Source organism: Limanda limanda, chromosome 16 (assembly GCF_963576545.1).
Source record: "Limanda limanda chromosome 16, fLimLim1.1, whole genome shotgun sequence".
Taxonomy (NCBI): Eukaryota; Metazoa; Chordata; class Actinopteri; order Pleuronectiformes; family Pleuronectidae; genus Limanda; species Limanda limanda.
In genome coordinates, this window is record NC_083651.1 from 23,614,391 (window position 1) to 23,642,247 (window position 27,857).

General features: G+C 43.9%; 1 protein-coding gene across 1 annotated transcript in view; it reads left to right on the forward strand.

The window, feature by feature from the left end:
* Window positions 1–27,857, forward strand: part of LOC133021665 (neuropilin-2-like) — an 86,902-nt gene that overhangs the window by 35,417 nt on the left and 23,628 nt on the right. The window contains exons 4-11 of the mRNA XM_061088612.1: window positions 113–340; window positions 2,968–3,123; window positions 3,203–3,372; window positions 6,570–6,725; window positions 14,493–14,637; window positions 18,321–18,496; window positions 18,914–19,087; window positions 20,347–20,491. Coding sequence (XP_060944595.1) covers window positions 113–340; window positions 2,968–3,123; window positions 3,203–3,372; window positions 6,570–6,725; window positions 14,493–14,637; window positions 18,321–18,496; window positions 18,914–19,087; window positions 20,347–20,491 — 1,350 coding nt within the window. The remainder of the gene's footprint in view (window positions 1–112; window positions 341–2,967; window positions 3,124–3,202; window positions 3,373–6,569; window positions 6,726–14,492; window positions 14,638–18,320; window positions 18,497–18,913; window positions 19,088–20,346; window positions 20,492–27,857) is intronic.

Consider the following 27,857-nt stretch of genomic DNA (forward strand, 5'->3'; position numbering starts at 1 on the left):
CTTAGAGTTTTCATTTTTTAAAGTCGAGGTCACAACCTCAAGCTTTTAATTTACATTCTCTATTTGACGTATGTTGTGTTAAATGTGTTGTGTTTCTGTGTTTTCCTCCCAGGTTCAGACTGTTCCCGTAACTTCACCAGCCCCTCGGGTCTCATCGAGTCTCCGGGCTTCCCCGACAAATACCCGCACAACCTGGAGTGCTCCTTCATCATTGTTGTCCCTCCCAGCATGGACGTCACCCTCAGCTTCCTCACCTTTGACCTGGAGAACGACCCCCTGCCAGGGGGAGAGGGGGACTGCAAATACGACTGGCTTGAGGTCTGGGACGGGCTCCCTGGAGGTGAGACGCAGATCAAATGAGTTGGTGGGAAAATGTCAGTGTTGGTGATGTGAGCCTCGATAAAACTGGTGATAGTAATGATCTTTGTGTGGAAGTTAAACAACAATTCAACCATTTCATGAGTCAATATACAAAGCCAAGTGAAAACGGTGCGTTCTCTGCCCCGCCTACATCATTATTGACTGAGGTGGAGCGGCAACTATTTTAGTAGCTGTGCGTTGGTAGATGAAAGCAAAGCTCACAGGCGGGATGTTGGCACCTACTCTGGAGAAACAGCATAACTTTTCAAGGGGAAAATAGCTGAGAGCAGGGAGTAGAGAGGGGCGGTGAGAGGAGGAATGGTAGAGGGCTCGGGATATTTCTGGTCTCGCTGCTTGGGAGGACTGGATGAGTTTAGATGGACACATCCGAAGGCACAAAGAGCTTGGATCCAGTTTCAAGAAATGGAAGAGGTAGAGAGAAAGAGAAGAGCATGTGGAAAGGGCAGTGAAAAAGTCATCTACTGCTGGGAATACTGGAACAAAGAGAGACAATGCTGAGATGAATAAATGAAGGCCAGGAGAGTTCTGGTCTGCCTCCGAGAAGAGGACTGGAAAAAAGAGAGCGATGGGAAGGTGGTGCTGGAGAGGAGTGAAGAAATAGTCTTGGTCTTCATCATTGTATTTGTTGCATGCTCACAAAAAAGCAAGGAAAAGAAAGCCATGGTGCTTTTCTCTCGATTAATAACTTCACAGTAAATATGACTTAAGCCTGAGGGGTTAAGAAAGGTCAGGAAACGTGGTTTAAAGGAAAATGTTAAATAAAGAAGAATAGAGAAAAGCCCTTAAAAGTAGACAAGGGACATTAAGCAAAGATAAAGGCTGAAAACGAAGACGAGGAGAAAGAGAGGATGAAAGGTCCCCTACTCTGAGTGATGAGAGACAAGGATGGCCGGATGGAAGCAGAGGAAGGAAAGTGAAACAAAGTGGGAGGAGGGTTGAAAGGTGAGGACATGTACAGACTGAGATGCAGAGGTGAAGGACTTGCTTTGGGTGGGGGGGTGCAGGAAGTGAAACAGGAAGAGAAGACAAGGAGGAAGGAAAGCAGGAAAGAGAAGCAGCGTGTGCGTATCTCGTAGGGTTAAAGGTGTGGGAGGAAGGGAGGAGATGTTGAGAGGAGGCTTGACCTCAAGATCTATTTATTCAAAGGAGAAGGGGAGAAGAGGATCAGACGATAAATGGTGGGAGACGTCAGTTTTGAGTTGATTAGAGAGAGAAACACACAACAAGAAGGGTTTGTGGTTGTCTTGTATGAGTCTGTGGTTTAGCCTTCACCTCTTTGTTTGCACACGAGTATGTTTCTGATGTGGCACGGCTTAAATCGTTGTAATTGAGGGAGGATAGAGATTCTCAGGAGGCTCCTGAGAGAGATTACAGAAACTGTTGGAACAGATGAGACATTCTGTAGGAAACAAGCCCGACAAAATACTGTTCCCTTTGGGTTATTCTTTAGCTTTTCCTGGTGGAGTTATATATATGGTTTTGGTTAGGCTGTCCACAATACATGGAAGTTATTAAATGAATGTGAGAGTTAGTGCCTGCACACAGTAAAACAAATTCTAACTGTTAGGTAAAGATACTAACTCATAAATCCAAGAAAGTATTACCAACAGCTGTAAATACTTATTACAAACATTTCTGTGGATTCTTCTCTTCTCTTCTCTTCTCTTCTCTTCTCTTCTCTTCTCTTCTCTTCTCTTCTCTTCTCTTCTCTTCTCTTCTCTTCTCTTCTCTTCTCTTCTCTTCTCTTCTCTTCTCTTCTCTTCTCTTCTCTTCTCCGCTCTGCTCTGCTCTTCTCTTCTCATTACCGTTATTTGCTCAAAAGCCCATTTCAAATATCCACCCATTCAAAAAGGGAAGGAACACAAAAAATCCATAACTCTGATAGATTGTCAGCTGTTTGCTTGTCTCCTCCCTGCTCCTCCCTCTCCTCGTGTGTGTATGTGTGTGTCAAAGGGGAGTTAGAGAGCAGCAGGATGGATCTACTGCGCTCCCAACCCTACACACACACACACACACACACACACACACACACACACACACACACACACACACACACACACACACACACACACACACACACACACACACACACACACACACACACACACAAACACACACACACACAGCCCACACCCTAGGGCTCCAAAGCACACTCATCGGTTTGTGGTGACATGTACAAGTTGTGGTATTAGAGATGAAGACAGTACAGAAATCACTTAAATCCTCGGATTTGCACCCAGACACACACAAGCGCACAAACACACACACAGACACACACACACATACACACTGTAAAACCATGTCCAGTCCTGAGATAGAGTTGATAGATGGTGATGATAGGGAAGAGAGGTGCTGACTTCAGTAGGCGGAGCGATGAGCAAATGTCAGTGGCTGGAAGGAGTGACAGAGCTAATGGAGGAGAACGTAAGTAATACATGATAGAGACAGAGGAGAGGATTTAGACATGAAGGGATTGATAGAGTATTGAAATCCCTTCATCCTTATATATGACATGTGCTGTAGAAGTTGCTGGCTAAGTTTGAAACAGACTGGAGGATAAACAAATCCTTCTTGTTTGATCGACAGTGGGCCCCCTGATTGGCCGTTACTGTGGGACCAGGGTGCCTCCCGAGATCCAATCATCTACCGGGATTCTGTCGCTGTCCTTCCACACGGACATGGCCGTGGCCAAAGACGGCTTCTCGGCCCGATACAACATGACGCACAAGGAAGTCAGTGAGAGTAAGTATAAGACTCGACACACTTTGTGTTGTATTGAAACGCAAAGAGGTAGAGTCATTAAAATCCCTTCTCCCTTCAGATTTCCACTGTAGTAACGCCTTCGGTATGGAGTCGGGAAAGATCACTGACGACCAGATCACAGCCTCGTCAAGTTTCTATGATGAGCACTGGCTGCCGCGTCAGGCCCGACTCAACTACCACGACAACGGATGGACGCCCAACGAAGACAGCAACAGGGAATACATTCAGGTACGTTTTAATACTCAACTGTGCTTTGAAACACGAAGCTGCTGATCAGAGGGAATCAGTTGTACCTTTTACTTTACTTCAGATTGAATTTCAGGAATGACTGACTCCCAGACCAGGCAAATGGTTCCAATCTTAAACCACCATTAGGTCCTGGTATTAGCTCAGATGCTATATGGCCCAATTTTAAACTCTACATTGAAAGATAAAGGCTGAAGAGATCTGTACACTTCCATTTACCTCACAAGACAAATGAATATCTTTATGATTACTAAAAGGTTTTCTAAGATGGAGTAATTGGAAAAAAATATCAGAGATTTCAAAAATAAGTCATGATGTTACGATAATAAAGTCATGATGTTACGATAATAAATTACGTTATATTTTCCTTAATTTTCCTGATACTTTACATTGTTATAGTACGACTTTAGTCTTGTAAATGTAAGACTTTTTTTTCAATATCTAAGACATTCTTTTCCTAACATCCTGTAGTTTTCTACTTTCCTGTCCTGTTAATCTCCTCCCACATTTAGACTGCCTCTCCTCAGTGGGACGGTCCACGGTCCAAGCTATTAGTAGCTCCCTGGCTGGTCTGGCCTTCAGCTGCAGGACTCAGTAATAACCCCGCCAGATTCAGGTTTTCTTAGCAGGGCTGAGGTCTTCATCACCTTTGAGGGCTCAGATGACACCTGTAAGATATTTGTGGAAATGCTTGGTTAACAGAGAATGAGCCACGAGGGAACTAGTGTTTTACTCACAGAGAACATTGCGTTTGTTGCTTGGCTCCAGGGATGAAAACAGAAGGGAGAATGTCCCGATCACAGTTAGCTATAGATGTCAAATAAAAGCAGTTGTACTGGTTGTCAGAGCTCCACTGTACCCAGTATCTAGGCCAGAATAATAAAGAACGGGACTGTGGCCAAGAGGCAGCACGAGGCCAACGAAAGGTCCATCAGTCTCACACCTCCCCCTGTCTTACTTCCACTGAGGCCGAAGACTCTCTCTCTCTCTTCAACACGCCCCAAATCCTGTGAGGAACTTGTAAAACATTAATCATTTACAAGAAGAATTATTTTTTTATGAATGTTATTCTTTCCAACATTGGGATGGCCCAAATAATCATGTGGTGCCAAGGAACAGCCACTGATTTAGATTGTTATTGCTCGTGACACGTACCATCTTTGCATGAAATCGGTTTGACAGTTTGCTGGACATGCAGCTTCTGTCTCTCCTGCGCTGAGTCTGTGGTCACCGGTGTTGTGGTCTGGTCTCTGCGTTCCACAGAGGCCCTCAGCTGTTCGACTGCGTTAACACGTAGCAGAGACCAAAGCCGCTGCGTGTGTGTGTATGTGTGTGTGTGTGTGTGTGTGTGTGTGTGTGTGTGTGTGTGCAACAGCTCCTGTCTTGACAAGCAGCTGTCATAAATGCCAATGTGCCTCACCTTCTTGCATCTTCGACCCCTTGGTCTGCCTGTGTGTGTGTGTGTGTATGTGTGTGTGTGTATGTGTGTGCGCCCATGAAGCTTTGGCATGCATGTGTTTCCATCATGTTGGCTCAGGAGCCACGTGTGGGTTTACATTTCTCTCCACGCCACTTTCTCTGTTGTAACTTCTGTTTTTGATCTATTCCATTCTTTCCTCTTCTGGCCTGGTCCAGTGAGGTGTGCTGCAGATTGATGGTGTGAGCACTCGAGGCTCCATTATTCTAACAGCTCTGTGATTGATGAGGAACCTTTCCTGGGAAGCCTCACTTTGCATATCTCTCTCTCTCTCTCTCTCTCTCTCTCTCTCTCTCTCTCTCTCCCTCCCTCATTTGTTCTTCAGCTCCTCTTTCTCTTCTTTCTATCCCTCCCTTTCTCACTTACTCCTCTCCCCTCTTTCTCTACTCATCTGTATCTCTCCTTGGTTCCAGACTATCGATTAGTTGTCTTGGTGGATCTCTGTCTGGCCCTAAGCATGTGGCCCTGTGTGTGTGTGTGTGTGTGTGTGTGTGTGTGTGTGTGTGTGTGTGTGTGTGTGTGTGTGAATGTGTGTGTGTGTGTGTGTGTGTGTGTGTGTGTGTGTGTGTGTGTGTGTGTGTGTGTGTGTGTGTGTGTGTGTGTGTGTGTGTGTGTTGGATGTAATCGAAAACACCTGTCTCTCTGACAGATAACAAACGCAGCATTTTACCTCCCCTAGTGTTTTGTACTACACCCCAGTGGGACACACACACACACACACACACACTGTGCACACAGACAACAGGCTCTGATTAATCTACAGGTTTCAACAGCCACAACGGAGGAGAATAAATGTTTTAACTCGGAGTAGAACCTTCCTCATTCTCTCCTCCTTATTTGTCTGCAGCCTGGCTCTGTCTTAAAATCTTGTTTTGTTAAGTACATGCAATGATCTCCAGTCACAGTCCCAATATGCTAATAATATGTCATTCATTTGAGAACTGAAATACATGAAATACAAATGCAGTTGCAGGGGGTAAGGGGGGGTTAAATGCTTAGCCTTTTTGGATTCGCACCAAAGGAACAATGCAATTCTAATGTTTAACTTTAAGTATATTTTAAACTGCAGGTTTTCATTCAATTGCAATCATTAATAGTATCAAATAAAAGTAATATGAAAATATGATCAAAATATAATGAGGTTGAGTTCTTTACAATCGTCTATTTACTTAAAGGGGCTTTGAAATAAAAGGGATATGAAGCCCACGTCTGGCGCTGTGCAGGTTTATTACAACACAGCGAGCAGCATGCAAGACACGTAGCATGGCTTCCACAATCAGGATGGGGAGGTGATTATTGCTATTGTATGGGAGGAAATTAAAATGAGCCCCGGGTCATTACTATCGATCTGTGAGGAGAAAGACACAGAGGAGGAGAGAAACAGAAAGAGAAAGAGGGAGATGAGGAGGAGGAGCGGAAAAGAGAGGTGTCGAGAGGTGGAGGCTGATAGGTCCAGGTGCATATTTTAGTCTGTTTTTAACCTATTGAATGTTTGTTTCATCCTCGGGTTGTGACACTTAAACCAGAATGGATAGGGAATTTCTCCTGTGTTTCCCCCAATTTATATTCTATTATCAGGATGTGAGGCTTTTATTATGAAATTGTATACACCCGTTTTCACCTTGTTTCTGTTCTTTACTGTTTTGTTTTATGATTTATGTAAAACCTTGATTAAAACCTACTTGCTCTTCCTGGTCTACAGGTGGATCTCCACACTCTGAAGGTGCTAACCGGCATTGCCACGCAGGGCGCCATTTCCAAGGAAACTGAAAAGGCGTACCACGTCACCACCTTTAAGCTGGAGGTCAGCACCAACGGGGAGGACTGGATGGTCTACAGACATGGCAAGAATCACAAGGTACCTTCAGTTCACATACACGTACACACATTGCCTTTCCGAGGGCTTGAGAAAGAAGTCAAGGCAATTAAAGAGGGTCTGGAGGCTCTTAGGTGACACGCATGCCTCAACATGTACCCGCATGGAAGTGGCCCAGCGAAATATGAGATGGAATATATGCAGCAAGAGTTGACCACACGCCCGAAATTCAACTGGTGTCTGCAATTACAGCCTTTCCACCGCTCCTCAGCTGGCTTCATTTAACGCTTTACGACCCAGCCAGAGTCGGCACACGTCTCAGAGTGATTCCTTACATCATTGTACGCAACTGCATCTCCACCGCAGCCTGCTTTTCACATCCCATCTGGTTTCTGTTACTGGCGCTGGTCAGAGCTCTGCCGAACGCTGACCTGGTTGGACGGGGTTTCCGAGGCTGTTTGTCCCGGAGGTGTTAAGGCATGATGTGTCATCGCTGCAGTCCAGGGTGCAGGCTAGAGGAGAAGCAGAGGGTTCGAGAGTCTTTTAAAATGGTTGCAACTCCAATTAAAGTAAAGGAGCATTCCAGTGGCTGAGGTTGAGGTATTTTGCGGTCTAATGCCACGTCTAGCTACGTGCTATAAACTCGTATTCCTTCATGCACACGCTCACAGATGCACATTCTGATACGCCTGTTGCTGCAAGAGGGAAACAGGAGATGCAGGCGAACCATCTGGGGTTCCTCTGTGGACTGCAGGTCCCAGAAGGCTTATAACCCAGGCCGACTCCCACAGAAATGATTGATGAATCATTGGGAACTGTGGAGGAAAGTAGTGAAGATAATTAAGTAGAGGTACGATAGAAAAAAGAGGATAAAAAAACGGTTTAATTACGATGGTTTAATTCAATTGAATCGGTGCAGTGTGGAGTTAAGTAGCATCTGTGAGTTCTGATCTGTCTTGTAAATGCAAACACACATACATGCACACACAACCTCGAGCCAATGGCAACTGTCTTATGAGCCATTTGGCCTTGGGTTACAAGAATATGAATGGTTCAGCTCGGGGTTATCAGTTGTTTCTTTTCATCCACGACTTTGTCTAGTTGGTATATGATGGATTTGAATCAGATATGTGTTCATACCCTATACAATCTTGCAAATGGATCTTTATGTTAAGGTGCTTCCTCTGCTCTTCGAGTGAAGGATTAAAGAGGAGGCAGAGAGGAGCTAAGAAAGACAGAAAGAGAAAAACGATGGTGTCACTTCTCAACTGACACACCTCTGACAGGCCAGTACGCAGCAACCTTGCCACCTTGGCTGTCTCTATCATCTATTGGGGGTTGTGTGTTAAGTGTATGTGTGTGTGTGTGTTTGTGTTTTATGTTAGAAAGACACACAAATCACTCAGTGGCTCCAGCCAAGAGGATCTTTGGCAGTGTTTTATAGGTCAGGTGTCTGAAATGCTTTGTCAGCATTCACAAGATAATTCACAGAAATCGTTTTTATAATTGGGAGCAGATGGTGGATCACTTGCAGGGATATGCACGACAGCCTTATATTAAAAGCATATATAACATATATTATATAAATGGTAAATGTACTGTTTTTATATATTTATTTAACACTTTTCCAGTCTATTCCACTCAAAGCGATCTTCAGAACAAGCCAGATTTACCCAATTACACACAAATTCATACAGCGCTACTATATAACTGCCCTACTATAAACTTTATATACTATACCTGCAGAGCCGATTGAGGCAGTTTTGGGTTCAGTATCTTGCCTAAGAACACTTCAGCATGCAGACTGGAGAAGCCAGGGATCAAACCACCGACCTTCTGTTTGTTGGACAAACCACCTGTGTTACCATACATGCAGTAGCTCCACTCCACGTGTTGAACCTGCTCTGAACTGTGCATCTATCCATCCTTCTCTCTTTCCTTTTTCATACACTCAACCTTTTGCATCCTCCGCTCATTCACTCTCTCCACATCTTCATTCATCTGACTCTTCAAGTCTTTGCTCTCCTTTCCATCCTATACTGTCAATCACTCCGTTCCCTCCTCCCACATGTTGCTGAGAAAGTCATCAGGAAATAGGCAGGTAAAATTTATACTGTTTAAACAAATGATTTTTTATTTTTCGGCGCGTGTGTGTGGGTGCGTGTGTTATTTATGTGCTTGTCAGTGTAGAAGAATTGCTGAAATATTATTTTATGACGAAGAGGAATTAAAGTAGGAAAAAAAATGAATGGGAGCGATATGGACTGAAAAAAAAGAAGTAGAAGTATGAGCACAGCATATACTTACCTACCAGTGCTCATACAAACTCACAACATAGTTCTGCATGCACACATTTATAACACATATGTGACAAATGTTGTGTTTAAATGTTTGTCACGGATGAGTAGCTCTTAATAAAGCAGCCTCACACACACACACACAGCCACACACACACAAACACACGCAGTGGTTTTTAACATCTGGCAGCAAGCCCATAGGGGCGGAGCCTCTGTCACAGCGTCCTCCTGACTTGTGTGATCTGTAATGTATTTGATAATGTCATTAAAGGCCTGTGGTGAACCCAGATGGGACATATGGAAAACATGTTAACGTGCAGGAACTTTTCAGAGCCAGAGAAAGTAATATTCACTGACAGGCTCAAAAAATGACACCGACTCCAGACATATGCACCAGAGTAAGTGGTTGAGTCTTCGCCAACTTTTACTTTCTTTCTCTAACTTCTTTTTATCCATGAATAATTCTGCATTTCTTTATCAGCCTCTCTGCTTTTTTTATTGTACAGCAGCCGTTTCTTACATCCTCTCTTGATGATCGGGTCATGTCGGTTCACTTTTACTGTGAATGTTCTAAAAGAACGGGAGAAAAAGAAAAAGATAATGGCTCTATCTGTAATACTCACGCACTCCTTTGACTCAGTGAGAGAAATTGGCTGTGGGCTGGGTTCGGGGGGGTTGCACACATGACAAGCAAAAAATGAGCAATTTTCAGTGACCTGAGCCCTCGGGTGGAGAAATGATGTTGTCTCAGTTTGAGCCGCTGTCAGGAGGAGTTTGAGACCTTCTGCTAGTTGTGGTGCATTTAAGCTCGATGTGCTATAAATGTAATTACGCAGCCCTCCTGAATTGCTGCAGGCGGAACTGTCTGCGGCCATTACAAACGCTGGACCTCAGCCAAGACCAAAACCTCCTATTCCCACCTTAATCTGTGGGAGGGAGGATGGATGGATCGAGAGAGGAGGAGGATGGCGGAGAGAGGGACGAGGGAGGCGTTGGTGGAAGGAGAGGGAGGCAGATCGTGATGAGAAGAAAGTGAAGGAAAGTTTTGGGAAAAAAACTGTAAAGAAAGAAAGGCAGAAAAACAAAAGCAGAAGGTCAAGCAGTCAAGCATTGAGCTGATGGAGAGAGGAGGAAGTGAGCGGTGCAAAGGGAGGACGAGAGGTGGGAACCGGAGGGAGAGAAGCGAGGTTCATAGGGGAAAAAGTGAGTGAAGGAAGGAGGCAGGAGTGGGGGGGGGGGAGAAGTGTTCACAGGGGAACCGCCGAGCGAGAGAAAGGGATGGACGGATGAACGAAGTGGAGGAGGAGAGGGAGAATAATGAGAAAAGCAGACAAGGGTGTTGACCAGAAGTCCCTGTGGATAGATCAGAGGTCTCGGCAACGCAGCCTGAAGAGGATGTCAGGAGGGGGGGATAGAAAAGAAAGTGACAGAGGAGAGGGAGGGAGGCTGGGAGGTGAAGGGAAGGCAGGAGGCAGGGAGAGGTCAGAGGAGAAGGGGAGGAAAAAGAGTTTGTGACAAACGAAGAAAGAAAATCTGGGAGTTAAAGAGAGGAAAGGGACAAAGGGGGATAATACTTGTGTGCCATGTGCCGCCTGGTTTGTGAGTCTTGTTCACGACTGTCACACACACACACACACACACACACACACACACACACACACACACACACACACACACACACACACACACACACACTCACACAGATTTAGCTGTCAGAGACACATTACTCGAAATGATGAAATGAGAGGAGATGGCTCTTGTTTTACTATTTTATAACTCTGTCTACACACACACACACACACACACACACACACACACACACACACACACACACACACACACACACACACACACACAACACGCAGCATGGACATTTGAATAATTCAGCAAGTCTGTGCTGGTCCTTGCTGGCTGACTGACTGTGGCCCTGCAGGCTAACGGCACGACCACACACAGACACACACACACACACACACACAGACACACACCTCACACACCTGTTCTTTCCTTTCCCTTGGGGTGAACATATCCCTCGTAGTTACACGCTAGACCTGGTTAGTCGCCTCCTGTCCACTGCACACTATTGTTATTCAGTGCAGTCGTGCACTTTGTGTAAGAAGGAGAAAACATCACTTTCCTTCATGTCTGTGACCTTTGAACTTCAGAGAGAGAACCTATAATTTGAATAAAAAAATAGACGGAGGGAGCGACAGCAGAAGAGGTGTAGAGTCAAGCGTCTGTTCACCCTGGCGCCATCTTCCCGTGTCTCTAAACACAGGAGGAACCAACCTGCACAGAACAACACACACACACACACTTTAACGTGAGCTGGGTTTCAGGTGAAGTCCAGATTGTTGCTGAAGCCTTTAAGACAGATCAGTTTAAGACCTCAGGGAGGCCACGTATCATCTGTCGCCTGCTCACTGTGGATCCTCACTGCACAGACACAACATGAAGGGGGGGGGGGGGATTTGTTCAATCTGTTGGAACACAAGGAAAAATAGTTTTGTTGACACATGCACAAGGAGGCTGCATATATCCATCTGACCTGAGGTTAGAGGAGTAGTAACCCAGCCCGACTCGTTCTAGTGCTGGTCCGACTGCAACGTTGAGGTCAGGCATTTCCCATGCATACATCTGTTGTGTACATCTATTTTCATTGTATATGTCTGTTTGTTGAGATTATTTCAGCATAACAGAGCGGCAACGGCTTGGATGTGACTGCTGATTAATAAGTAAACTCAATGGGCTGTGGGCTCAGTCAGGAAACGCAGCTTTGGTCTGAAAGAAACCATCAAAATGAGAAACAGCTTTACTTTGATGAGGGAACTGCCTGTGTTCAAATATTGTACATGTGAGCACACAGAATAAAAGAGAAGCAAAGAGATAAAGGACATACACCAGGCAAAATGAATAAATTACATGACGGATATCTTATGATCATATTCACACATATTCACACTCTTGTGGTCCTCAAGAGGATAGGAGGTATAGATAATGGATGGATAGATGGATTCTCGCACACTAACTGTTAATGTAAGCCAAAGTAAGCGTAAGCACCGAGTCTGTGTCCCTCTGTCGCCCGGTTGTTGTTCCCATGGTGACAGCTTGTGTATCTACATGGATTACACATGTGTGTGTGTGGGCACCTCCTGAATGGCTGTCAAGAGCCATTGTTTTAAACAGACTGGAGGTATATTGTTTTTAAAAGTGAAATGTTTGCTGCCTTTTGTTTCGGCTGATGTGACTAAAATCCAAACATCACTTCCTCCCTTTAGAACAAAGCCTAAGATTATTTGTTTAATTATGGTAAGTAGAGGTTTTAGAAACAGTCATCACTTAGTTAAACAACTCAATCAACTGTAACAGGAAGGTTGAATCTCCTGTTAAAGTCACACCTCAGTGCAAATTATGCCCCATGTGCTGTGTGGAAAAGAAGCATATTTACATTTTGACAGTGAAGTTAACTTATAGCATTGAGACAGAATATTATACAGAGTATTTTTTTCGCCCCGTGCTTATGAAGATAGTGTTGGTGTGTGGCCGTGTGGGACGACGGAACAGCGAGAGTGTAACAGTACATCAAGCAGCAGCTGAAACAGAGTGTGTTTGGTGACACTAAACAAAACAAAGGACGCCAGATTTATGTCCATAGACAGAATGTAAACAGTTCTCAGACGTCCCAGCTACACACACACACACACACACACACACACACACACACACACACAACACACACACATACACATATCTACACGTACACAAATTGAAACAGTACACTGCAAATTTAAAAACATGTAAAATGGCAGCAACAACATTAGACTTTCACACACTCTTATATAGGCGACACATACAGTGCTTAAAATATGTGTGTGTGTGTGTGTGTGAGCGTGTGTGTGCGCATACATGTGCTGAAGGAATGTCACAGTGTGCACCAAGGGAAATCAGAAAACACCCGCCAGCTCTCAAATCCAGAGAGTGAGACTGCATAATTACACTTTTACACACAGACACACACACATGCTCACACACACTTGTAATTACACTCCGATACCACAATCCCATTAAGTCTTTCGGGGCCTTTGGGCATTTTTCCATCATTTAACTGGTCACAGTTTCTGGTATTAAGGCTAGAGCGAGGGCACGAGTTCACTGGGTCTGACTTTGTGTCGTACACCCTGGGGGTCGCGGGTTCAATTCCCCGCTGGACCAGTGGCCTTCTGGTTTCTTCAAGTCGGAAACACCCTTCACCCATATTCCTGACGGGTCCTGTGGTTTAATGGATTGAGAACAGGAGGAAAGTAGTGAACTTACACACACAGACACACGTTCACACCCAAACAAAGCTAACATCTATAAACGAGTACCCAAGCAAGTAATTGCATGGCCTTTTGCCTCTGCTGAATGAGGTTTACTGCTACCTGTAATACACACACTATGTGGTGTTTTCAACACTGATGTAACATAATAGAAAGAGTGTTAGAGGCACGTAGGGAAAACAGCCTTTGAGGTCCTGTAATGGATTTTTTCCTCCTTAAATGTATAGCAGTATATCATCGTGGCAGGGAGAGAGAGAAGGAGAGAGAGAGAGGAGGAGAGAGAGAGAGGAGGAGAGAGATGTTGAAGAGACAGACAGAGCGGAGGGAAGAAAGTGAAATAATAGGGGAAAGAGCAAGAAGCTCCAGCTGCGTTTTCCTGCGGCGAGCCGGACGGAGATGACACCGGGGCTGATAGACAGAGAGATGAAGTCTTGTTGTCAGGAGACAGAAACACTTCTTCTGACCATGTGTGCGCTCGCATTCAATTTCCCTTTCATCTGGATCTGTGTGTGTTTTCTGAGGAAATCATTGTGTGTGTGTGTGTGTGTGTGTGACTGCACACACAGTGGGGAGAAGCTGGCAGGGCTCTGTGTCAGGTGGTGAAAGGTAGATTGTGTGTCTCTGTGTGCCTGCGTATGCATATGTATGTGTGTGTGTCTGTGTGTGTGTGTACATAAATAATCCTAAACACTCCTTACTGCTGTTGTGTACAGGCACAGTGTTTATATTGTTTGTGCACTTGAAGTCCCCTGGCCTCTTGGACTGGTGTTAATTTATGATGCTGTCAAAACTTTCTAAACTGTTGTTAGAGTTTGTCTTGTTTCTCCTCCTAAATCCCTCCTGTTGCTTTTACATTTCTGTGTAAACGAGGGTTAAATAAACAAGACACTCTGTGTGAGTGAGTCAGCTCCAGAGCCTGGTGGCCGCTCCCTCCCCCCCCCCCCCGACACGTCACGTCTGTGGACTCAACACAATCTGACTCCAGCTCCGTATTTAACCTGCAGGCATGAGGCTGATAGACTAGCGGAACAAAATGATAATGATGTAGGACCCAGTGATATCAGGGCGGCTCCTTTGTCGTATCGAGGACGTGTGTTCAATCTCCTCTGTCCCTGAAACTGAGACCCTGTTGCACCCCTCCTCTGCTCAGGAAAACAGTGAAGTAAATGTCCTCCTCTCCTCTCTCTTCATAGGTTTTCCATGCCAACGTGGATGCCACAGAGGTGGTCCTCAATCGGATCCCTCAGCCGGTCCTGGCCCGCTTCGTGCGAGTCCGACCTCAGACCTGGAAGAACGGCATCGCTCTGCGCTTCGAGCTGTACGGCTGTCAGATCACCGGTAAGGAAGATGAAATATATTATTTTTCCCCTCCTGCCTCCTCGTGGGACTCGTTTCTGTGAAAACACACATGTATTCGTCCTGCCAAGTTTTATACCAGTGATATACTGGCTTTTACAACAGGTCAGAAGGTGGGTCAGAGCAGAAAATAACTCCCTTAGAAAACCTCTCCAGGAGAAGAAGAGGAAAACTTGAAAGGGTCTTTTCAACCGTCTGTATTCAAATAATCTAATATTGAATAATTCAGTAATTTGTCCACCTATTAATCCATTCAATGCTCCTATTCACACTTGAATCTACTTTCCCCAAACGGTTTCTCTCCCTTCACACAGACACACACACACACACACACACACACACACACACACACACACACACACACACACACAAACACACACACACATCACAAGTGCACTCACACTCTTGCCCTCGCTCTTTCATGTACATATCCTCCCTCTATGTCTCCCACTCGCACAACGCACACTTAAACACATACACACGCACACACACACACACAAAAAGAAACACTCACAGTCCTAATAGAATAATACTAGAGTGTGATGTGTGGGTGATAACATCAGAGAGTAACAGGCTCTCAGCTTTCATCTGCAGCCCTGGCAAACAAACACGATTTCAACCGGCATAATCAGCTCAATACTATAAATAGATAAAACTTAATTAGCCTGTCTCTCTGTGTGTGTGTGTGTGTGTGTGTGTGTGTGTGTGTGTGTGTGTGTGTGTGTGTGTGTGTGTGTGTGTGTGTGTGTGTGTGTGTGTGTGTGTGTGTGTGTGTGTGTGTGTGTGTGTGTGTGTGTGTGCCTACTTGTACTTCTATCTTTGTGAGGCCAACATCAAGAGCGGGAACGTTTTGTCTCCAAAACTTCAAACGGCGCTTTAGGGGTAAGAGGTTGAGGTAAAGTTCGGGGTTTGAGATTAGGCATTCAGTTGTAATACTTTAGGATATAGGGTAAGGGGCAATGGAAAATGTAATATGTGTCCTCTCAAAGATAGAAGCATATGTTTCTATCTGTGTGTGTGTTCGTGTGTGTGTCTGTGTGTGTGTGTCCCAGCACCCCTGTGTCATTATTGGGTTAGAGCCTCTCTCTGCTGCCATTGAGAGGGACAGATATGCTCTTATCTAGGAGGGCTATTTCAGCACCCACACAAATCACAATCACACCATAACAATATGATACCGTGCGTGTGTGTGTGTGTGTGTTTGTGTGTTTGTGTATAAGTGCATGTGTGTGTGTGTTTGCATGAGAGAGGCAGAGTGATACAGCAGGTAAAGTAGACAGACGTGGCATATATCAGGTACCCTAACCTGTGTTCTTTTCCACAAATTGCCCCTTCTTTTTTTTTTTTTTTACCCTATTTTAACACCTGAAATTGCATTATACATCAGCCTACTTCCCTCACTCCTCTCAGCCCGGAGAATCCATTCAACACATCTTTTGGCCAAGTCCCTTCCCGGGGATATTGCCCATTTCTGCCACCGCGTAATGTCAGCAATCCATCACCAGCCCAGAGGAAAACACTGACTTCTTATATGCAAACTCCTGACACCTTCAGACTGGGTTGTCCTCTGTTGAAGGGAAGGGGGGGGGGGGGGGGGGGGACTGAGTCGGTTACTTCAGAGCAAAACAAACACTTTCCCTGAGATATGTTTATTACCTGCAGAGAGAACCTCATGAGGAAAACATATCTGCTATTAGCCGTGCCGTATCTTTCCTTCTTCTCCGCCCTGCACTCAGACGTCTTGGCGAGCACACACATTCGCACACTGCCGGGGGGGGGGGGGGTGATAATGCCCCACACAGGCCTATAAAGGAGGTCATAAAGCAGTCAGCCGGTGACATGTCATTAACTTAAATCACACTTTTATGTCCCTCGCTCGACTTTTTCCTCACTTTCTGCCGATCCCTCTTCACTGTCGCTCTGGTTTTTCTTTCCTCCTCGTTCTGCCTTTTCTCCTCCGTCCTTCCATCACCTTTGTGGAAAGCCTCTGTTCCCAATCCCCCCCCCCCCCCCACCTCTCTCAATCGATCCCACCCTTAAATTCTCCCTATCCCATGCCTCATTCAGCTCCGCCTCGCCTCCATCCTTCCTTCTCTCCCACTGTAATCTTTTTTTATTCGGGCCCTGCGGCACCTATCATTCATTTATTTTTAGCTCCTTTGTTTGTTTTTTCCTCACTGGGCTCATGTAGTGTGTACATTTAGTACGACATCAGAGCGTGAGTGAGAGAAAGTGTGTTTCAACCTGTGAGAGACCTCGACTCTCCAACCACTACGAGCTTGTGGATGTATTGCTTTGTGTAAGTGTGTGTGTGTGTGTGTGTGTGTGTGTGTGTGTGTGTGTGTGTGTGTGTGTGTGTGTGTGTGTGTGTGTGTGTGTGTGTGTGTGTGTGTGTGTGTGTGTGTGTGTGTGCTTTAAGGGCTCTCCTGCTGTCGTGTCATATCTCTCTATTTCTGTTCCTGCGATCTCCAGAGATGATATTCTCCCACTATCGACTCCCACTGCACTCCTGCGATAAAACTCCTGCTGGTGTCCAGTCCAGTTGAATAAACAAAACAATGACATAATTTTCTTCTCAGCTAATCAGTCCTGAAGCGTGCGTTGACTCATCTTGCCCTGGCCATTGCTGCTGCTGCCGTTGTTGTTGTTGTTGTTTACTCTTCATCCATTATTCACCAAAGTGAGGCCCAGTTGCAAACGTCACAACATTAAGCTTTCATCTCCTGGAAGACCCAGAGAATGTCACCATCAATCACCGTCAGCCTTCACTGTCAGGCCGCTCTCCTCCTCCTCCTCCTCCTCCTCCTCCTCCTCCTCCTCCTCCTCCTCCTCCTCCTCCTCCTCCTCCTCCTCCTACTCCTCTCTTTATCTTTCACACCCTTCCTCTCCACGAGCTCTCTTTTCAGTCCATCTCTACTTGACCTTTTGCCTCTCTCTTTATCTCCCCCTTGTCCTTAAACTCCTCATCCTCACCCTCTATCTCGCTGCTTTATTCCTCCTTCTGTTTCTTTCCCTCTCATCTTCATCCCTTCATCTCTCTTCCAATGCCATAATGTTTGAGTCCTCTCCATTTTTAAATGCAAATGGTCACTCTGTTTTGTTCCCTTTGTGCTTTTTCCGTGTGGCTTTTTTCATGGCATGACCATATTTTAATTCTTGTTAGACTAAAGCACATTAAACAGTATCACTTTGATCTGCAGCTTGCTTTCATTTAGTTCTTCTGTTTTCAGGCTCAATTCCCTGTGACGAATCCCCTTCGGTAGCTCAGTTAAAGTTATGCAGCAACTTTGCAGCAGGAAGGGAAAATAATGAAATGGGTTGATAGAGAGCAGCTCAGAGGGGCTGAGGAGCACAACACAACCCGTTGTGGTTGTTTTTGTCACAACCTGTGAGAGCACGTACCAAGATGATATCAAATGGAAACACCAAATTATTCTTGACCTTAAAGTCAATACCAATCAGTAAGATCTTTGAGAAAAAAAAATTTCATTAAACCAGGGTGTAGCAAAATCCAACAGTCAGTAAAGAATAATGATAATAGTAGGTATCAGCCTGCAAATTACCTTAAAACATCACTATCACCATTTTCAATTATTTTCAAATGAATATCTCACTTCCTGGCAGATTTTAATATAAATGTTATGTTTCTCTGTGTGCTGTGTTAGATGCTCCCTGCTCAGAGCTCCAGGGCATGTTGTCTGGGCTGCTGCCCGACTCCCAGATCTCCGCCTCCTCCATGAGGGACATCCACGGCTCCATGGGAGCAGCCCGACTGGTGGCCAGTCGCTCTGGCTGGTTCCCCAACCCCACACAGCCCATCGCTGGAGAAGAGTGGCTCCAGGTGAGGGACTTTATCACAGCACAGTACATGTAAAGATGTTCAATCATGATTGAAACGATTTTTTTGAATTTTTCAAGATGGAGCAATTTGAAATGTTTGAAAAATGTAATGTTTAAAAATGAAAACTATAGGTGTAATGCTAAGTTATCACTTAAAACTTAAGATAATTAAAATATCCCTAAAGAATGTTTACAAATAATGATTAAGTTTAATTTTAAGTTTATACCAAAGAGCTTAAAAGTTTGAAAATATAATCAAAATATTAAAAAAGAGAGCTAATAGTTTTTAAGTGGACATAAAAAGTTTCAAAAATACATTTTTAATAAAAGAATATTTATATATGGGATCTGGAACTTGATCGGTGTCTATGTTGAAAACAGGCAGCTAACATTAATAACTCTTCTCTCTGTAATGTAGGTGGACCTGGGTGTGCCCAAGATGGTGCGAGGCATTATTACCCAGGGTGCAAGAGGGCTGGAGGGCAGCACCAGCGCCGAGAACAGAGCATTTGTCAGGAAGTACAAACTGGCGCACAGCTTGACCGGCAAAGAGTGGACGTCCATCACTGATAGCAAGACTGGGTTCGCCAAGGTTAGCACACACACACACACACACACACACCCACACACACACACTGACATGTACTCTCATGTCTCCGATTGTCACTGTCACTTTTTCCTCATTTGTAGTTTATTTATAGCTGTCTTTCAAAGAAATTCCTCTTCACTCTCTTTCTCTCTCTCCCTCTTTGTCTCTTTCTCTAACTCAACCTCGTCATTTTCAGTAAAAAAAAAAAAGAAGAGAAATCCATTTTATTACAGCCAAAGCTCTGATAATAATTCAATTTAATTACCTCACTCTTCATTCTCCCTGCCTCTTCCTTTGTGTCCCTCTAACTCTTCTGTACTCTCCCTCTCTGCTTCTTCTCCGTCTCTCCATCCTCTTGTTTCGCTCACCCTCTATTTGTCTCTCATGGGTGTTAATTAAAAATGTCTTTCCTGCATCACCACCCAACACTGCCGGCAGTCTTAACACACAGTGAGACAGGGCACTTTAAACTCTCTTCTCCTTTCTGAGTCTTAAAACCCTTTAATAGCACTACTGAGTGCCGGGCTTTTTATCCTGCTGCTTAAAATCCTGCGTCCTCTCATCTGCCTGTCTGTTTCAAACAGGCATCCTGGGAAATCCATCATATGTTTTTATATATATATTCCTAGAATGGGGAGAGACAGAAGATCCAATTCAATTAATGAAACCAATATGATAACTTGCACCACCCCAGTTAAATGTGTGGTGCAGTCTAGTCAGTTCTCAGCTTGTAATAAATCTTTTTCTTTTTGCCAGAGGCTGTTGCAAGCGGCCTCGAAAAACTGATTTGGAAATCAAAAGGAAACCCACTCTCTGTTGTTATTTATATGGCTCATGTCACACTGTGTTGGGAAACAAAGCTGATTAGTGCTGTTCTATGACAAGCGTATCATTTTCCTATTGTCTCACAATGAGACTTAAACAGTGGAGAAATTAAATAACTCATCTGTATTGATTTCCTCCGGGTTTCTCTATTGCCTCAGAGAACTCTGCTGTCTCTATCACATCCTGACACATTTCACACAGGTCAGAGCTTGTCACTCACAGATTCATGTCTCACCCTTTAAAGCTCCTACCTCACAGGCGTCAGTCATTTGCCTTTAGACCGATTTTCCTTGAGAGTTTACGACCTGAGCTCACGTATGTGAAACCTGGAAGGAAAACATGCTTTACACTGGAGCAAAGGAATGTTTTACTCTCTACTTTCTCTCTGAAGTCTTGTAACATCCACTCTCCTCATGACTTTGCTTCCCTCCTCTTAGATTTTCGAAGGCAACGGCCACTACGACACTCCGGAGGTGCGGAGGTTCGAGGAGATAGTGGCCCAGTACATCCGAGTGTTTCCGGAGAGGTGGTCGCCCGCTGGGATCGGCATGAGGATGGAGGTCCTCGGCTGTGAACTGCCAGGTAAAGAGCACTCTCTTGCTTATGTGAGATAACAGGAGGTTACACACGTTTCAAATCACTGTGCACACAGATGGACTCACAACTTTGAGCTCACACAGACATAGAAATTCACACAGATAAATGGACTAATACACATAAAAACAAATGCTCTATTAAAACACATTACCCATCTACTGGGATCAATATCAATCTTTTCAAAATCTTAAACAGTATATCACCATAATAATATGTATAAATTGTCACAAACTGAACATAAGTAACTGAAATGTACAGTGTAAATCATACAATTAATCCTCGTCATCTGCCATCAGTGCATGTTTGGTTGTGTGTTTGAGAACGCACAATATGTGTGTGTTTTTTATCCGTCATACTTCTCTGTGTCTCTGTACACAAATACAGTAGTACAGTATTTTTCTGTATGCATATGTGTATATAAAGTACACACTCACGTGCATACCACAAAGCGGATGGTTAAGTAATCATGTTGCTCTATAGGAGATTTGGTATGTCTGGACAGGGATTAACATGTCTAGGTCATGGGACTTTTACTAATAGTGCCCAGCTGTGTAGTGGTTCTGTATTGTGCTCACAGTCTATTGTGTAAATAACATGTTGTCTAGCTTGTGTTTAGTGAACAGTGATGTGCATGTTATGGTTTGATTTGGTTTCTATCATCAATCAGTTACAGAAAATATGAATTTAGTTTTTTTCCACTGAATCCAGCTGACTTGAAGCGGGCTGGTCGTGTGTGTGTGTGTGTGTGCGTGTGTGTGTGGGAAAAACAGTTATAACGTTATGAGAATAAGGACATCATAATACAAACAAATAAATAAATGCGTAACATTACAAGAATAATGTTGTAAATTTACGTAAATAGTCACAATATTATCTTTTTTTCTCATTAAATTAAGACTTTATTCAGAATTAGTTTTCCATCTGACCCTAATACTCTGTTTTAAATTTGGATTGTATAGAACGTAGTTTTGAGAAGAAGAGTTTGCTTACTTAGATAATAATCTTCCTTATTTTCATTTGGGTTTTATGTGAGTGGCAGCGCACAGAATCTAAACGATCAACTCATCAGCGTGAAACCCTGCCGGCACAATAAAGTAACAGTGAAACATTGACCTTGTCGGTCGAATTCGACGAATGAAGCCAAATCATTTCCCTTTAATGGAGATACATTTTCATCATATGCTCAATCATGCTGCCAGTAACCTCTGTGACTGCACTGCCAGTGGTTTGCTCTGTCTGCTCGTTATTGAACAGAACAACATCATTCACATCGGATCTGCAGCCAATCGCGATCCCAGCGCTGATCCACCTCTTGGCTCCCGGCTGCGTGATTGTCTGCCGGTCGGCCACGTCTGTGTCTGCGTGCCAGATGTTTGCCCTCTGGATGTAATCCGTGCATTAGACATGATAACAGTTCACTCCCACTTCACATGATCACTGCAGCCACTGCCCCAGCTACCACCCTTAACACCAGCGCACACACAGCCACACACGGAGATAATTCTGCATCCCAGTGGCTTAGAGCGGTTTGATTTTGTTCAATTTCACTGTGTCTGGTTTTTAATTGTCTCCAAACAAGGGGAAGTGAGAGTAACAGTGAAAAACGCATGATCTCACTGGATATGCAGTCACAATCCGTCTGCTCGAGCTATAACGGAAAACAATAAAACAGGAAAGCACATTAAACAACTACTGAGCGTGTTGTGCTTAATGTTTGTGTGTAAATGGGTGTGTGACTGTGTACGTGTTTGTGTGTGTGTGTGTGTGTGTGTATGTGTGTGTGTGTGTGTGTGTGTGTGTGTAGGTGTGTGCACACATGTGTGTTTGTGAGCTAGTGTTGAGTTGCAACGGAAGATAAAATATTCAACAGAGTGCATCAGCTTCAGTCCACTGAACAAAGCTGTTTGCACATAAGTCACAAGCACAAGAATACGCAGACACATTTAAATCCTTTAACTACAACATTTACACGCACACACACACAAAAGATACATAGTCATTCAGGAAAAAAAAACTCTCTCCACATGAAATCCTACGAGCTTGTTTTTCTCTCCTCACTCTAAAAACTTTCCATTCGTCTCAACAGGCAGCTTTAAAAACAGCTTGATTATTATTATTTCTTTTACCAAGCAGGATATGAGGCTACCCCACATTTACGACGCACCCTTGATCCTCTATAAAACCCTGGAAGTTCCCTCCCCCCCCCCCCCCCAGTGCCTCGAGCTACATCCCCACCTGTCTCAGCACCGCCCGCAAACTGAAGGAGGGAATGAATGAAGTGATGAATAAATGAGAAGAGACACTGTGAGGCGATCACATGTTCCCCGACACACACACACACACACACACACACACACACACACACACACACACACACACACACACAGTGCAGTGGATGAAGCAATCAGAGTGGCCCTTCTATTATTCAGTGGTTTGTTTCTCTACCTATTTTTCTTAAGACCCAGAGAGAACACGGACCTCTGCTGGTGACCAGAGTCCAGAGACCCTCCTTTCTTTTTATAAATAGGAATCTGAGATGAGACTATGTAAGAACATTTTATTTTCAACAAAAGATATCTTGATCACTAGGTTTATGGATTTCTAGGACCATACAGGGAAATTATGCTCAAACTACATACCTGGTTCACTACAGGTGGTCTACATGTGGATAATGACAGTGCTGCACGTATCACTAGATACCCCGTGGTTTTGTAATGTGTGATAATATAAGACGGCTTTCAGATTTTTTCCGTCATTGTTAAAAGTGGCACTGACTAGAGAACCTCTACCAAGAGCCAACAGTCCACTTAAATTCAGTCAAGCTGCTCACACAAATAGAAATCAGTCATCTTCTTGTGTCTAATAGTTTACATCCAGATCCACTTATTATTCCCTGAGAAATTGGTGAAAACTTGCACTAGGAAAAGAAAGTGATAACATTTGTCTGGATCGTCCCCAAAATTGAATGGCTTCTGTCTTGGCCCTTGAGCTGTGCTTCCATCAAGTGTCAATAAAAACAGCTCTTGTAGTTTTTGTGCAATCCTGCAAAGAGAAAGACACACAGCAATGAAAATGTTACCTCCTTGGCAGAAGTAATGAAAAAGTTCTGTTGACTCTTCCCCTGCTGGTGACAGCTATGGTCATGCTTATGTTGCATTTTATTAATCCTGTGGCTTCAAAACATGATGGATATGATAAAATTCACATTAATATCTAGCCATGCAAATGACTGGTAATACAGTAGTAACTGGGATAAGAAAACAAGCCTCCTCTGGTTTTCATTCATGTCTGCAAACCAGTGCTTCTGTATTTAGATTTAAGCAGCATTTAGTGTTGCTTAGGCATCATTTATTCATCACTCAAAATATAGAAACAAAGACAATATGATACGATGTCAGTTTGAAAAAAACTTATATCCCTTAAATACCATCTTTAACAAACTCGCAGAAAACATTGCTTTTCCATTACCGCTGCTGTATTGTTTTCATATTTCACAATGAAGCGCACTGACCTGGCCTTGGGGCTGTAAAACAATTTCCCCACATGGGAGAGACAATCTCTGCACCCAATTACAATGAAGAAATCCGAAATTACGGATATGGGGGTTCTCAGAGGGGGCACACAGTAATATAGTTTAGCATCTCATTACCGCGCCAAACCCTCGGTGCGAAAACAGACACAAATCCAGGGTGTTATTGCGGGACTGATTCTAATCATTCATGCCAGCTACGGAGGCAACGTGTAATTTGGGTCTCGACTTTTGGATGTGAGCAGAGAGCTGCCAGGCGGCCAGATCGGTTCATGTTTTAAATGACTGAGCTATCAGAACATCTGCTATGCACTCATCTCCCCCGCTCAACACCTAGTGGTTAGCAGGCAGACACACACACACACACACACACACACACACACACACACACACACACACACACACACACACACACACACACACACACACACACACACACACACATACATGCACACACTAGTGCTGCAACTCACACTTTTTGTGAGAATCGATTAAACTGTCTATTCTTTTTTAAGATTAATTGATTAATCAGATAAAAAAGTTTGCGTTAATCCCTTAAGGGGGGGCAGCATCGTCATGTGACTCACACAAGGCACAGGATTGGCTGGTTTACCGACCCCACCTCAGGAGACACTGCCACAGTGTGTGCCTTGTATTATAACAGACCCAACTAATCGATGAGTAAATTAGTTGCCACCTGTTTGGCATAAAGACAAGTGTTTGTTATCAGTTGTATGTAAGTACACACTTAGTTCCTCGATTCCATTGGAAACTATAGCCGCTGATTTCCAACAAAACCACAGTGATTTACCCCGGTTGGAACACCATATCATGGCTGATGGCTTGTTTCTGATGCCTTTCAAAAAAAGATTTGATGTTAGAAGTTGAGGATTGATAGAAAGAAAGAAACCTGTGCAGACCAGTCGAGTCAAAGGTTAGCCTCAACTGGTTTGTGGACATTTCTTTTTTCATCGTTTGGTTTTCCCCGCTTCTGTCCTTATCAAGTTTGGATATTCGTGCTTTCATATACTTTCTCTTAATAGACATTGGCCAGTAACTGGGTGAGTGTCCGATCCTCTGGACAACCTGTGGAAATACCAGCTACTGTCAAGGGAATCTTTTAGTAGAAAACAGATGAGGCCTCTCTCAGAAAAGACAAAGTTGCATGTGAGAAAGTGAAGATTTCTACGAATGTGAAGCAGTTTGTTGATGGAAAATCATTCAGGGTCACATTTCATGGAAGTTAATGAGGTTCCATCAATCACATGTCGATGATGCTGGACACGGAAAACACGTACACACTCAAAAACACCTCCATAGTTACAGCGACTCCCTGCAGGGAATGTTGTTGTTTAGAGGTCTTGTTCCAGAGGTGTTCTGCTGTTGTAGTTTTCCAGCCAATTGTGTGTGTGTGTGTGTGTGTGTCCAAAGCTGATCGCTTTCACGTGTTTGACGTGGCTCCTGTCCAGGCGCTTCCATGTGATTGGTATCATGTGTCACGCTCTCTCTCTCTCTCTCTCTCTCTCTCTCTCTCTCTCTCTCTCTCTCTCTCTCTCTCTCTCTCTCTCTCTCTCTCTCTCTCTCTCTCTCTCTCTCTTCTCTGCTGCTTCTGTCTTCTCTCGCTACTCCGTAGAGATCAATCTGATTACAACACAACATTCACCAATAGTGACAGCAACCAGATTGCAGGATAGTTTTTTTATTCAATGAATGCATAACAAATTCATCCTGACGAGTAGTTATAGAGAAACCTATGAGTGGACAAACAACATTATTAAATCATTATTATAAATTGGTTAACTTTTGATAAATGCTGCAGCCAAAGCCAGACTAATAGAACCTATAACAAACAGCTGAGTAGTAATAGAGTAAATTGCTGTAAGAAACAAAAAGCAGCTGCATGTGTTCTTTAATTTAACAAGGTTACAGATCTGACCCTGAACTTTTATACCAACGGTTACAAACCCATTAGCAGGAACAGAAAATATTGTTAGACAGGGTGGGGGTGCTTGTGGCTACTGCTCCCATCAGAGGAATGTAATCACACCCCTCCGTTTCACATCTCAATAAACACAATAGGCCTGAAAATCAAGCAGGAGTCATTTTAAACCATATACAATCATGTTGGTTTCACTTCAGAAGGACAGTTCAGTTTATCTTTTCCTCCTGCTGCTCCCTGAGTTATCACACATTGAAACACTTAGGACTGGGCGAAGGTTTAGTGCTGGTGCCGGAGTGTTTATATGTGTCTGTGTTCAAAAGCGCTTGGGTTTAAATATTTGGGTTTGACTCGCCTTGTCTCTGATGACGTGCCTGCCTCTGTCTGTCTCTCCTTTATCAGCCATCCATCCATCCATCCATCCATCCATCCATCCATCCATCCATCCATCCATCCATCCATCCATCCATCCATCTGTCCATCCATTCATCTATCCATTATCCCAAGGCACTTTAAATAGTCAGGTCGAGAGCGTAAAATATTATAGATAAACCCAAAAGTTCCCAAAATGAGCAACACTCAAGTAAAGGTCAACTGTACGGTCGTAGATCCACTTTGGTTTTTAGTCTACCAGTCAGAACTCAACCTGCTGCCATTCATGAGTAAATTAACAGTCTACAATCATTTGTATTATTTGTGTTTTCGTGCTCACATCTCCTGCTATTCATTAACGTCTGTTACGTTGGCAAACCACGGGGATAAAAGACTTTTACATATTTTCAGTGATGTTCAGAGAAAAACAAGACTTGTGAATTTTTAATACATGACCCAAAATGCAATATCCCTACTGTTTAATATCGCCAAAAAACTACTGATTGGATCGTGGAAGCCGTTAAAAAAAATATATCCTTGTTCACATCGCTTTGAAATCTAGAAAGTTGTCCCTCTCTTCTCCAGAGAATTTAATGGCCCACTTGCTTAATGGCTCGTGCTTCACTTCAGCACGACTCCTTTGTAGTTGACTGCGGTTCAATGCCAGCAGCCTCTTTTTTATCATCTGGGTTGTTGTCGTACTCAGTTTGACACTTAAGGCTGTAATTACAATCGCGTACCTTGCAGAGCTTTGTTGCACAGTGGACTAACGAGCAATTCACTGTCAGTAGTTTTCCTGACATAAAGAGAAAGACTTTGCCTCTTCTCTCTCAGCTGTGGAGCTTGGGGCTCGGCCTTGTAGCTACGCTCTGTAATCGACGGCCCTTTTTAACCACAGTTATGCGCTTTAGTCATCTGCCTCCAATAGATTTTTGCCAGGTTCCATAAACTGGCCTTCCACCGTCTACTAGGCATTAAAACCTGTGGTCCAGTGCTGCACTTAACCATAAAACCAGATATTAGCTGGCTGTACAATGGGCTAATTAGGCATTTAGTCTGGAATGGGTTTCCTGCTGTAAAGAACTCCTTCTCCTTCCCACTCATCTTCAGAAGAGGGAGCCATAATTAGTCCAAGCACTTTAAGCGACATACAAATCAATCCAGCACTTTGGGTTTTTAAGTACAGTTTGTCTGATTTCCCATTTAGGTCTGTGGCAGGATTTCAATCCCTAAAACACTCGTGTTTTCCGCCAGTTCTTCTCATTTGATGTCATAGTTAACATTTTACTTCATAATCTCAGCTTTTTAACGCTTGTATCCAAGTTTCCTTTCACTTGGAACTCGTTCTCTCTCAGCCAGCTTTTTGATGCATTGCAGACAGCAAGGGATGCACAAACATGAGTTTTAGTTAGAAAGATACGATGTGTTTTCAGGAATTCTACTTACAATAAATACCTGCAGCGAACTACTTAGCCAGTGGTAACACAGCTAGTCACAGTCATTAAATATCA